At 37.8% G+C, this 12,322-nt stretch overlaps 1 protein-coding gene across 1 annotated transcript in view; it reads left to right on the forward strand.

Moving 5' to 3' along the window:
• The window catches only part of SMCO2 (single-pass membrane protein with coiled-coil domains 2), a gene marked incomplete at both ends in the record, with an annotated part of 29,533 nt that extends 22,201 nt beyond the window's left edge, over nucleotides 1–7,332 (forward strand). Inside the window, 4 exon segments of the mRNA XM_081250209.1 lie at nucleotides 1,028–1,084; nucleotides 2,105–2,280; nucleotides 7,135–7,157; nucleotides 7,160–7,332. Coding sequence (XP_081106335.1) covers nucleotides 1,028–1,084; nucleotides 2,105–2,280; nucleotides 7,135–7,157; nucleotides 7,160–7,332 — 429 coding nt within the window.
• Between the last annotated feature and the right edge of the window lie 4,990 nt (nucleotides 7,333–12,322).

Here is a 12,322-nt window from a genome sequence, read left to right on the forward strand (position 1 = left end):
ATTATATTATATTTTAATTATTATTTTAATTATATTATATACATTGTTTTGCAATTTGCTTTTTTTCACTTAGCATTTTTTTCTTTAACAACTTTCTATGCCACTAGGTGTCATTTTCCTTTTTCACTGTTTATGTGATGTAGGATTTGATTTTGGGGTTTATTAAATTTATTTTGTTAGCTATTTGAGGCTTTATAATCAATGTTTACCATCACAAACTATGCCTCAGAAATCCATATCTTTTCTTGCTTTTGCAAGGACTTATTTAAGAATCAACATCTAGAAAAGGCACCTCCAGAACCCATCTTTCTTGAATCCCAGAACACTCTTTTTTTCTGCTCTGGCTTTGCTTTTCAACATATCCTGCAAGTCAATTATGGAATGATTAATTAAAAACCTTTCAAAACATTATTTACTCAGGACATATGTACAGTTGGCATTCGTATCTTAGAAGAGGATGGTTTGCTTTCAGCCCATGTCTTGATCTTACTGATAGAAACCAACCTAGACCACCTGTTCTCTCTGACAACTTAAAGGAAACATGGGAAGAAAGGAGGAACCAGACACTTTTTGCAGACGCTCTTTTGCTAAACCATAAGGCCCAGGTATTCAAACTAACATAATGAAGACTTACATTTATATATTATAAATTAAAAATATTTAGAAAAACATAGTTTTCTTTTGTTCTCAGAAACATACTATGTTTCTCCAACTAGTGTTCTGGTAGAAGTTTAAGGATCAAGGAGAGAGTAATGGATAGAGAAAAAGATGATTTATAATAAACTGCTATTGTGTAAATTTATATTTTAAAGAATTGAAAATAATTTATTAATCTTTTGGTGATAGCTCCTGCAATTTATCATGATTGCACCATGAATCTGTTCTAAGAGGAAGGATTTTACTGAATAAAAAGTAAGTTTCAATGAAGCCTGTTTACAACTAAGAGGTATCAGAATAAGTAAGGTTTTATTATATAAACCAAAATATATAACGTCTATTTTACCCAAAATTGTGGGTGTCTTTTCAGGAAGATGCTTGTAATGAAGCTCATGAATTAAAGGAAAAACTCGTTGCAAGAATAGAGGTAAGATTTCACAGTTACACAAGCTCAAATAATGATAGAATAAAATGATTTAAATCTACATAGAGAGGTAATTCTTTCCCTAGAAGTTGAGAGTGTGCCACATACGGGTCTCTCTGTAGCCTTTTCACCTCTTCTCCCCTCCTGATGTTCTGCTTGGGGCCAACAGAAGATCTCACAGGTGTGGTGTACTTCCAAGCTCTCATACCCCTGGGCTGCTTCTACAGTTCCTCCATCTGGAACCTATCCTCCATGTCTACATATTATCCACTCTTCAAGGCTCAGCTCAAATGTCCTCTCATCTCCCAGACCTCCCTTAATCTCCCCTAGCCAGAAAAATGACTCCATCTCGGAACTCCTCCCGCAAGATTTTATATATGGAGGTAAATGTGAATGGCTGAATGAAACAGTGAATGAATGAATCAACCTGTCACTTGTTCAGAGGTGCCTAATCATCCCACCTATCTAGATAGAGTAGATGGTACCACCACCAAACCTCAGCTACTGTGTCATCACATTATTTACTTTCTCTTTAGCATGTATTTTAGTCTATAATATCTAATGTATATATGTGTTTAGTTGTTTATTGCTTGTCACTCAACCCCTGTAAACGCACATGTAGTTCTTTGCCCATTTTGTTAAAAAACACACGTGCAACAGAATGCCCATTCCTTGTCTATTTTGTTACCTGCTGTATCCTAAAATTGTGCCTGGTAGGAGTCAGTCAATAAATATGTTTTGCATAGATGAACAAATTGAATAGATTAATTCAATAAAAGGATAATTATCTTTCTATCTGAATAATCCAGTAGTTAAGAATTAGCAGGTGGGTTTCATTTAATTTTCTACCATGGTGCTACCTCACTCTGTGAATGTGTAAGTTTCTTAGGTGAGTACGCACCTGCCAGTGACCTCCTCATGTGATTCATATGTGATTGCAGTGTGGGCCCCTGAACTGTTCCGGAGGAAAGGCACTCTGCATCATCTCCAATTTTTCTTTAGTGATTGCTCTTTTCTTCGCAGAACTTTTGCAAGGACATGACTCTGCTGAATACAAAGTTTGGGATGTACCAAATGCAAGAAGGGAAAACAGACTCTCAGAGTCCTGAAGAAATGGGCATGGAAGAAAGGGAGCCCCTGCTTCCTCAGGATTCACCACCCCACTTAGGGCAGAACTCTCCTCCCTGCATTACAATGTGGTAAGTTAGAGATAGGGACCTCTGGGGGCTGACAGAGTCCCCAAAATGAATGGACTATAGTAAGATTGAATTTCCTCAATTGAATTTCCTCAAGGGTTGACTAAGAATTTATAGTACAATTGAATTTCCTCAAGGGTTGACTAAGAATTTATCTTTTTTTAAAATAAATATTTATTATTGTTCTTTAAAAGTCTATTTGTTTATTAAGCCATAGTATTTTTCTTCTTATTTTTTAAATTCTCAATCAGTATTTTCTTTTACTTACTTATTTATTTATTTATTGACCCCATTGCACAGCTTGTGGGATCTTAGTAACCCAGCCAGGGATCGAACCCGGGACCTGGCAGTGAAAGCACCAAGTCCTAACCACTGGACTTCCGGGGAATTCCCAAGACATATACCTATTGCATTAGATATATAGATAATAGATGTTTCTTATTGTTTTAGATAACTATATATACATAAATCTTAAAGGATGGTGTCCGCAATTTATGATGCAGCCACCTCCACTGGAAGAACGTACCCGCTAGGCAGATTTGAAAACCTTTGTTTAATGGACAGGATGCCTCTCCCTTGTACGATATTGAAGATATTTGAAGATATTTGACATACTGTCAAATTCTGACTCTTTTTATCTCTTTCTGGAGATGCCACACTATCATATATGCCCTGAGTAGTACTCTCCTCTAAGAAATCTTTTTTTTTTTAGCTTTTTATTTTGCTTTATTCTTTCATTAGAGAAGATGTGAAAGTTAAGTAGAATCTGGCTATGTTTTCACACACAAACATATACGTGCACAAATATTGAGTTAAATCAATTTTATAAAAATGTAATGAAAATGGTATAAAAACCATTTTATCTCTTAAGAAAGCTTTTTTGATTCTTTAATCCCAACCACCAACCCAAGCAGAGTCTTCAGCTCTCTCTTTTGAGTGTACACACTGTACTTGACACATAATCCTGACAAAGTACCCATGGCATATTATTGCAATTAAATTGTTTGCATTGTAGTCTTCTCTTAATACTCCACGGGCTACTTGAAGGCAAGATCTTGATCACTGGGGAATATGAAATATAAAATACGTTCATCATGCTCAACAAATATTAAATTAATTAATTTATTAATTAAAGTAATAAGTGAAGAGTAATGTCAGTGGTGGAGTAAAGACCCCAGAAAATTTCCTCCACCATAAAATCAATGAGAGAGCTGGAAAAAATTGTCAGAATCAACTTTTTCAGAATTCTGGAAATTAAGGATTTAGTATCCAGACTCTATAAAGAACTCTTAGAACTGAACAACAAAAGGACAAACAGCCTAGTTTTTAATATGAGCAAAAAACTTGAATAGACATTTCTTTACAGAAGATACACAAATGGCCAAAAAGCACATGAAAAGATTTTCAGTGAAAAAGCACAATGAAAACGTTATTGGTCATTGGGGAAATGCAAATCAAAATGATGAGATATTGGGAATTCCCTGGTGGTCCAGTGGTTAGGACTTGGTGCTTTCACTGCCAGGGCCTGGGTTAGATCCCTGGTCAAGGAACTAAGATCCCACAAGCAGTGCGGCATGGCCAAAAAACAAAAAATCATAAATCATAAGATATCACTTTACAGCACTAAGATAACTGTAATTAAAAAGACAGACAATGACAAGCACTGGAGAGGATGTGGAGAAATCAGAATTCTCAGACATTACTAGTGGGATTGTAATAGGTTAAACTGATTAAATAGGTGAACAAAATGTGGTATATCCACACAATGGAGTATTATTCAGCCACAAAAAAGAATAAAGTTACCTATACCTGCTGCAACATGAACGACCCTTGAAAACATTACACTAAGTGAAAGAAGTCAGACCCAAAAAGCCACATGTTATATGATTCTATTCATATGAGGTATTCAAAATAGGAAAATCCAGGTAGATAGAAAATAGATTAGTGGCTGCCAGGCCTAGGGATTGTGGGAAATTGGGAGTAACTGTACTTTTGGAGAATTTTGATGAAAATTTCCTGGAATTAGATAGTGGTGATGGCTGTATAACCTTGTGAATAAACCAAAAGCAACTGAATTGTACACTTTAAAGGGTAAATATTATGGCATGTGAATTATATCAAAAACAAACAGACAAGTAAATAAGTGAATGTGTTTTGATGATCACTTAGTTGTGTTATATGGGCAGTTAATCCAGTTGAGTTGGCCATCTTTCATCACATCATTACATCCTATTTAAGATTGCCTGAGACCTTGTCCAGTCTCTTATCAGAGAACTGGTAACACGCTGGTTCCATTTAAGCATATTTATACATTATCTTTTTTGAGGAGGTTTATCTTACAGACCAAGTCAATCATTCTGTATCAATCTTGCTGTTTTTAGCTTCAGAGGGTGGCCTCTTTCTGGTATTATCCCCAATCCCTTACTTCCCTTATAGTCTTCCCCTATGTATTGACCACAAATAATGTGAACATTTTGGAAAAAAGATTAAAGGTTTTATGCATGGCAAGTTTTTTCTTTAATTGAAGTATAATTGATTTACAATGTTATGCATGGCAAGTTTTGAAAAATAAATAAATAGTATTCAAAAGTCAAAAGAATATTTTTATTCTTTATAGAAGATAAATTCAAAATGAATAATACTATTAATGACACTAACCTTTGGTTTTTATACAGGTGATTCATGAACAAAATTATTTTGATTTAGTAGCTATGATGTTTTCCAAAGAAAAATGTCTGAGCCTCTTAAAATAAATATTATACATGTTCCTTTATTTGCTGAATAATAGAAAACAAATTTTTAACTTTAAGTTATATCTTATAGACTTATAAATAAAAATCAAGTGATTCAGTAGTATCAAGAAATAGATCTGAATCCATCCATACCTGGAGTGTTCATTGAAGGAAAGGGAAAACTAGAAGGACACATTCTAAACCAAAAGAAAAACAAACCAAAGAAAAACAAAATAAAAGAGAAAACAAAAAATTAAAATAAAATAGAAAAAATGAATAAATGAGAGGAGGAAAGGTAAGAAAGAAAACTTGGCTGATTATATTAAAGTGATGAGATTATAGTTTTTTCATTTCTCTGTTTTCCAAGTTATCTGTAATTTAGAAAAAAACCCTATTTTTCTCTTTAAAAAATTAATGTTAGGACTTCCTTATGGTCCAGTGGCTAAGACTCTGTACTCCCAATGCAGGGGGCCTGGGTTTGATCCCTGGTCAGGGAACTAGATCCCACATGCCACAACTAAGACCTGGCACAGCCAAATAAAAAAAAATTTTTTTAATTAATGTTAAAATGTGTTCCTTTGAGAATGTTCCAGCTTAGAATTTCTGAAGATGATTAATTTTGGAATTTAGGAAGATAGTATTTTTTTTACTAGATATGTTTTGGTAGTGATTCATTTTTCTTTTCATAAGAAAGAACAAATCTAGATTTAGTGCTCCCTGAGGACAGGACATCTCTGCTTCACCTTAGCAGCCATCAAAGTCTCTTCATAATAGAGTATTTTAAGAACATTGGCTCTTTAATAAATGTGTGAAGTAGAAGCAATGATTTGTGTAACTGCCAAGAGATAGCCAGTGGCAATAATGCCAAGAAACTTGGCTCAGGTTCATGGAATCCACTGAGTTGGGTCACAAAATAGATCCATAGCTAGCTTTAACTGTGCTCTAGACTTGCTCTTCTGAAATCTATTATAGAAGGTAATTATCTCCAAGCAACTGGATTACCTGTGACATTTCTTTTGTTCTTTGTGTTCTTCTGGATTTTCCAGATCTACCCCAATCATGTATTGCATTTATAATTAGAAAATAATAATGCAAGGACTTCAAAGCAAATAAATAAAATACAAAAAGGGCATGTCTGGTGCTGGGATAAAACTGTTGATAGAGAGAGCTGAATTCCACTTGTCGCATGGTATTTTGTACCCTGATAGAGAGAGCTAAATTCCACTTGTCACATGGTATTTTGTACCCTGAGGAAAATCTAACTGCCTGTGCCTTTATTTCCCCCAAATAGGCATCCTGTACCTCACAAGTGAGGTAGAGATGGCAATAACTACTAGAGTGTGAGAAGAACATTTCAAAGGAAAGAGCCCCACAGTAACCCAGGGATTCATTGTTTCATGGCTTTAGAATCTTAGAATTCCAATGCCAGCCCTACGATGGACTTAGGTCTATCTAATCCAAGTTTCTTCTTTTGCAATGTCAACAGAGTTTAAGAGAAATTCAGTTACTTACTTGAATTTATGGAGCTACATGGGTGGAGGAACCAGGAGTCACATCAGTGTGGTTTTCTTCAGAACGTTCTTTATTTGTTTGTTTGTTTACTTATCTATCGATTGATGTATAGCTGATATATAATATTATATTAATTTCAGGTGTACAATATAGTGATTCAATACTTTTATAGATTATACTGCATTAAAATTTATTACAAAATAATGGCTATATTTCCCTGTACTATACAATATATCCTTGTTGCTTATTCTTTCCTTTTTTTTTTTTTTTTGCGGTACGCGGGCCTCTCACTGTTGTGGCCTCTCCCGTTGCGGAGCACAGGCTCTGGACGCGCAGGCTCAGCGGTCATGGCTCATGGGCCCAGCTGCTCCGCGGCATGTGGGATCTTCCCGGACCGGGGCACGAACCCGTGTCCCCTGCATCGGCAGGCGGACTCTCAACCACTGCACCACCAGGGAAGCCTGCTTATTCATTTTATACATAATAGTTTGTGTCTTTTAACCTCTATCCCTATCTTGCCCTTCCTCCCTTCCCTCTCCCCACTGGTAACTACTAGTTTGTTCTCTGTATCCTTCAGAATGTTCTTAACACAGATGTTTTTCTTTCCTTCTAGCAAATGTGCACTGAGGATTTTCATCATGTTTATGTCCTCATCTTCACGGGAGTTCCATGTTACATACTATTTTTTGATGCCACGTTTATTTTTGAAAAGGTGCTCCCTACAATGCTTGGGTGCTGCAGAATGTGGGAACTGCGGGAGATTATTGCCCCTTTCTTGAATTTGGAAGTGGAAGACTTGTTACCCTCCTAAAGATACTGTTACCCTACTGACTTTCTTCCTAATAAAATTCTGGCTGTCCCTATATTACAGTGGTAAACTTATTTTTTAAAAAACACTATAGGGTGTTTTGCAAAGGACATTGTAATTATGTGGAAATTGGTTGACAACAGAAAAAATGAAAACCATTTATCTTTATCCTCATGACTCACAATGACATCTTGAATCTTTGCATGCATTTTTTTAAAAAATTTATTTATTTTATTTATTTATTTTTGGCTGCGTTGGGTCTTCGCTGCCGCATGCGGGCTTTCTCCAGTTGTGTCGACGGGCTTCTCATTGCGGTGGCTTCTCTTGTTGTGGAGCACGGGCTCTAGGCGCACAGGCTTCAGTAGTTGTGGTGCATGGGCTCAGTAGCTGTGGTTTGCGGGCCCCAGAGCGCAGGCTCAGTAGTTGTAGTGCCCAGGCTTAGCTGCTCTGCAGCATGTGGGAACCTCCCGGACCAGGGCTCGAACCCGTGTCCCCTGCACTGGCAGGCAGACTCCCAACCGCTGCGCCACCAGGGAAGCCCCTGCATACATTTTTAAAAACATTTCCTTCAAACCACTAGCCTCTCTTCTCTCCCACCCCCAAGGACACTGAGACTATCAGACATTAGCTTTCATGGGTGGTTGTTTCCCCCATTTTGACCTCTGATGTCTCAGAAAAGAAAGCACAGAATTCCTGCCCATTTTTACTTCAGTCAAATTGGGTCCATATTTTGAATGTAGTGGACATTTTTTGGTCTTGCTCCCTACCATTCATTTCTCCTTTTGGTAACAGTACCCTGATTTTGCTTTGAAAGAACTTTCTTTTCTCAGTGCGCATAGTTATAGGTGGCTTTTCAGTCTTCCTATTGTTCTCTGTTCCTATCTTCCTATTAACAAGAAGAAGGAATGTTCCCTGTCTTCCTATTAGCAAGAGTTGGGGATATGCTGAATCAGACATTCTCTAAGAATAAGAATTTTGAGAACAATCATACAAAGAAGGAAAATGATGGGAACTTCAATTTTGTGAACTAGCCCATGTCTTTTTCTGCTTAAGGTAGCCAGAGTTGGTTCTGTAGCGTATTTAAAAAGGAAGTCTAAAAAAAAAAACAAAACAAAAAAAACAAAACGAAGTCTAATTGATACAGTAGTTTTGAAAGCCAGACTGGAGCATTTTTATCCCTAGCTTTGTAGGTAATGGGGAAATAGTGAACGTTATTTGCAATATGAAAAATAGTTATAATTGAACAGTGCAAGATTAGTAGAACCATGAAGAATGAAGTAGGTGGGCGAGAGATCAGTTAAACGGCCATTCAGTGGTTCAGGTGAGCTAAAGAGGTGGGAATGGGGATAAAAAGGAGATGATGGGTGAGGTAGATATTGTAAGGGTGGATTTTATGATACTTGCTTGGGTGATGGATGTGGGGTTGGAAGGATGCTGACAAATGGAGGTGTGGAATGCAGTTCAGTTCTCCTCACATTGAATGGGTCTTGAAGGATAGATACTATTTTCATGGAAGAGATTGAGGAAAAGGCATTTCAGAGAAAATAACAGCATGAGTAAAATTTGAGCCATGGACAGAAGGCAGAATCAAGAAACTTGATTGAGCAAATTGCTCAACAAACCAGTTTGTATGTTCCTTTTTCCCGGTCCCCTGCATCGGCAGGCGGACTCTCAACCACTGCGCCACCAGGCTTTTTTTCTTTAATTAAAAAAAAAAAAAATTGGGGACTTCCCTGGCAGTCCAGTGATTAGGGCTCCACTCTTCCACTGCAGGGGGGGCAGAGGTTTGATCCCTGGTCGAGGAACTAAGATCCCACAACCTACATGGCGTGGCCAAAATTTATACAATTTTTAAAGGTTACTTTCCATTTACAGTTACTACAAAATATTGGCTATATTCCCTGGGTTGTATAATACATCCCTGAGCCTATCTTACACCCAGTAGTTTGTGCCTCCCACTTTCCCACCCCCATAGTGCCCTCCCCCACACACTCGTAACCATTAGTTTTTTCTCTATATCTGAGTCTGCTTCTCTTTTGCTATATTCACTAGTTTGTTGTATTTTTAATATTCTACACATAAGCGATATCATACAAATACTGATTTGTCTTTCTCTGTCTGACTTATTTCACTTAGCATAATGCCCTCCAAGTCCATCCATGTTGCTGCAAATGGCAAAATTTCATTTTTTTTTATGGCTGAGTAGTGTTCCATTGTATATATATACCACATCTTCTTTATCCATTCATCTGTTGATGGACACTTAGGTTGCTTCCGTATCTTGGTAATTGTAAATAATGCTGCTATGAATATTGGGGTGCATGTATCTCTTTGAATTAGTGTTTTTTGGGGGGATATACCCAGGAGTGGAATTTCTGGGTCATACGGTAGTTCTGTTTTTAGTTTCTTGAGAAACCTCCACACTGTTTTCCACAGTGGCAGCACCAATTTACATTCCCACCAAGAGTATAGCTTGTACATTCCTTTAAAACAAACACTCGACCTTGTTCATTTCATGGTCATTGTAGTCCATCGGCTGGATGCATCAGAATCACTTGGAGAGCTTTATATAGTAGAGATTTCCAACCCTGCCCCCAGATACTTAGATTCAGCAGAACTAATATGGGGCCCGGAACTTTATTTTTAAAAATCTCTCCAGCTGAATCTAATACAGATCCCAAATTTGGGAACCATGCTATGGTACACCTTATGACAATGCTGTGCACACAGTAGTTACTCAGTAAATACCTGTTGAAGTAAATTAAATTAAGTGCTCTTATCTTTGTGGCCTCCCTATCACCTCATTTAGTGTTACATTCAATATTTGTTCAAAAATTTTCATCATAGCCATTTTCCCAGTGTCCCCACATCTTCTCACACCCTTGAAGTAACTGTCAGGTCCTTTACTATCTTTTTGTTTTAACCTTCCAGGAATCACCAGGCCCTTCCAATTCTTCTACAGAAAATTTTCTCAGATCGGTCCCTGTTGTTTGCAGTTATAATGTTTCCATTCTGATAGGTCTTATCATACAAATGGATTATTGCTGAGAAAAGCCAGCCTATTGTTTCCACTTCCATAAACTGCTATTATTCACCAAGCTTAGAAAAGAATAGACTCCAAATGCCACTTTTATCCTGACAGTCTACAGCCAGCAAGCTACATCGGTAGCCAGAAATGTGAAATTTGCTTGTGAGTGACTCTAAAGCTGTGATATTTACCAGGATTCCACAAAGAGACTTTTAATTATACATTTGCCTTAGCATCACCTCCAGAAATTCTGAATCTTTAGATCTAAGGTGAATCTCTAATATTTGCTATTTTAATCATTTCCCCTAGCATTTCGTGGGGCTCAAAGTTTAAGAACTACCATGCTATGCTATGGGCAAAAGTTACCTGGAATTACATTTGGCTGAGATCCCATACAAGGTTAAACAAGAGGTTAGTAACTTTGGGGGGCAGGCAGTGGGAATCAGGATATGGGGGGAGGGAATTTCCAGGACACACGGAAAGGAGAAAAGCCAAAAGCTCTGGGAACAATGCGTAATGTATTTAAAAGGTCTTGTGATAGTGAGAGAATATGCTGACAGATTAAAAAAAGTCACAGACTTGTTTACAGATAAAAAGACTGTTCAGGCCAATTTGTAGACAGAATTTGGCGTATGTTTTTTATAACCTTTAGGTAAATTATCATTGCTGGATACAGTATCAGCTGATTTATTTGTAAAACCAAAAATAGAAGCATTGAGTTTAAGTAACTCAAATACAGCTAAAAGTCTTGCAAGAATCATATGACACTAGTGATGAAGTAAGGTAGGGGAACTAGATTATTTTGAAGACTAAATTAATATTTTACTAACTTCCAAGATACACTTTATTAGGATTTTCACTAAGAGGGAATCATTTTCCCTGGGGGATGAATACCCTTAAAGTGGAAATGGTGCTATTTCACATCAATTTGTTTTCAATTCGTCAGCATCTCAAGCTGGAAAGCAGGATGTCACAATGTTCTCTGCTGAGAGAGGGAAACACTTTGTAAAGTACCGTAATATTAAGATGATATAAATGTCTACGTGTGGTAATTCAGTTCACTGCTTTGGTTGGTGTTTTAGTTCAGATCTTTAAAATGCTGTATTCAACTGAGTCAACTGCTATGCTCAAGATCACTTACAAAAAAATGTTGGAATCACTTTACAACATGGTCTTGATTTGGGGCTAGGAGGAAAGAAAATGAGTGGTCACAGAATCTCCACTGGTCATGTTCTTTTGAAGACAGCTATGCTGTAGTGAAAAAAGCTTTAAACTTGGGTTCAAGGTGGAGTTACAGTCATGACCTGCTGTCAACTGTATGCCAATCTCCACCTTTCCCACACCCTCACAGCCCCACCCCAAACGGGATCCAAACACTGTTCCCCAGCTGCCCAGAGCGCTGGCTGCTGAGAGCTCACAGCTAGGATCTTCCCTTGCAATTACCTTTGGTCAAAGAGACCTGCTTCACCTAAGGTTCCTCTCCTTGCTTGCATCCAGTGACTGATCCAGGCCAGGGTACATTTCCGAAGGGCCATCCCAGACTCAGAGCTCCCCACAGGGGAGTGTAACCGTACAGCAGTTCGATTTCTCCCTCTCTCCAGTCCTGTTCCCACCATCCCCTTGAAATGTGATGATCTTGAGAGTATTTTCCATTAAACCTAAACTCAGGTCTTCATTTCAAGGTCCACTTCAGGGAAGCTTGACTGAAGATACCTGTGGAAACGAAGACTAACCAAATGAGGGTAAACAAAGGCTATTTACTCAGAGCTTCCTGAAGAAAGCAAGGGAGTCAACCGCCAACACGTGTGTTTCAACAGAGACTCAGGAAGGCAGAGGAGTGGGAAAGCTTTATATTGGAAAAAGAGGAAGTGCCCTAACTCAGCGGTCCCCAACCTTTTTGGCACCAGGGACCGGTTTCATGGAAGACAATTTTTCCATGGACCGGCAGGTGGCGGATGGTTTCGG

This window comes from Mesoplodon bidens (genome assembly GCF_964165515.1).
Source record: "Mesoplodon bidens genome assembly, chromosome: 11".
Lineage (NCBI taxonomy): Eukaryota > Metazoa > Chordata > Mammalia > Artiodactyla > Ziphiidae > Mesoplodon > Mesoplodon bidens.